Here is a 738-nt window from a genome sequence, read left to right as displayed (position 1 = left end):
TGGAGCGCGCAGTGCGCCGGTCCTCCCGGGTCGCCGGAGCCCGCCCCCCCGCAGGTACGTGTTCATCGCGCAGAAGAGTTACCAGGACAGCGAGACGGGCCCCGAGAGCTCCGTCATTACCAAGGTCAAGGGCATCACGGCGTCGGAGCGCAGGGTGTGGGACGTGGAGGAGTACGTGAAGCCCCCCGAGGTGCGCCCGCCCGCCCGCCCGCGCCCGCGCGCCCGGGTGGGACCGAGGCCGACCGCGCCCTCTCTCTGAGCCCAGGGGGGCAGCGTGTTCCGCACCGTCCCCCGGCTGCCGCGCCCGCGCGCCCGGGTGGGACCGAGGCCGACCGCGCCCTCTCTCTGAGCCCAGGGGGGCAGCGTGTTCAGCATCGTCACCAGGATGGAGGTCACCCCCTCCCAGGTCCTGGGAGCCTGCCCCGAGGTGAGCAGGCGTCGGAGGGCGGAGCTGGGAGCCCTGAGGCCCTACCGCCCTGACCCGCGTCTCCGCCCTAGAGCTTACGAGTCCCCAACGCCACCTGCCACTCGGACGACGACTGCGTGGCCGGGGAGCTGGAGATGCTGGGGCACGGTCAGCGCGGGGCCAGGACCTGCGAGGTGTCGGGCTGGTGCCCCGTGGAAGACGGGGCCTCTGTCAGGTGAGCCAGAGCCCAGCCACCCCACCTGAGACCAGATGTGCGGTCGAGGGGCCGGGGAGGCCCTGCGGGCGTCTCTCTAGGGAGTGGGGGGTGAGCA

At 73.3% G+C, this 738-nt stretch overlaps 1 protein-coding gene across 1 annotated transcript in view; it reads left to right on the top strand.

The window, feature by feature from the left end:
• Nucleotides 1-738, top strand: part of P2RX2 (purinergic receptor P2X 2) — a 3,304-nt gene that overhangs the window by 618 nt on the left and 1,948 nt on the right. Inside the window, exons 2-4 of the mRNA XM_006147355.2 lie at nucleotides 6-190; nucleotides 356-427; nucleotides 499-641. Coding sequence (XP_006147417.1) covers nucleotides 6-190; nucleotides 356-427; nucleotides 499-641 — 400 coding nt within the window. The remainder of the gene's footprint in view (nucleotides 1-5; nucleotides 191-355; nucleotides 428-498; nucleotides 642-738) is intronic.

The sequence above is a fragment of the Tupaia chinensis genome, unplaced genomic scaffold, assembly GCF_000334495.1.
Source record: "Tupaia chinensis unplaced genomic scaffold, TupChi_1.0 Scaffold000211_1, whole genome shotgun sequence".
Taxonomy (NCBI): Eukaryota; Metazoa; Chordata; class Mammalia; order Scandentia; family Tupaiidae; genus Tupaia; species Tupaia belangeri.
The sequence above is the reverse complement of the archived record's forward strand: the minus strand, read 5'-3'. Positions and strand labels throughout refer to the sequence as shown.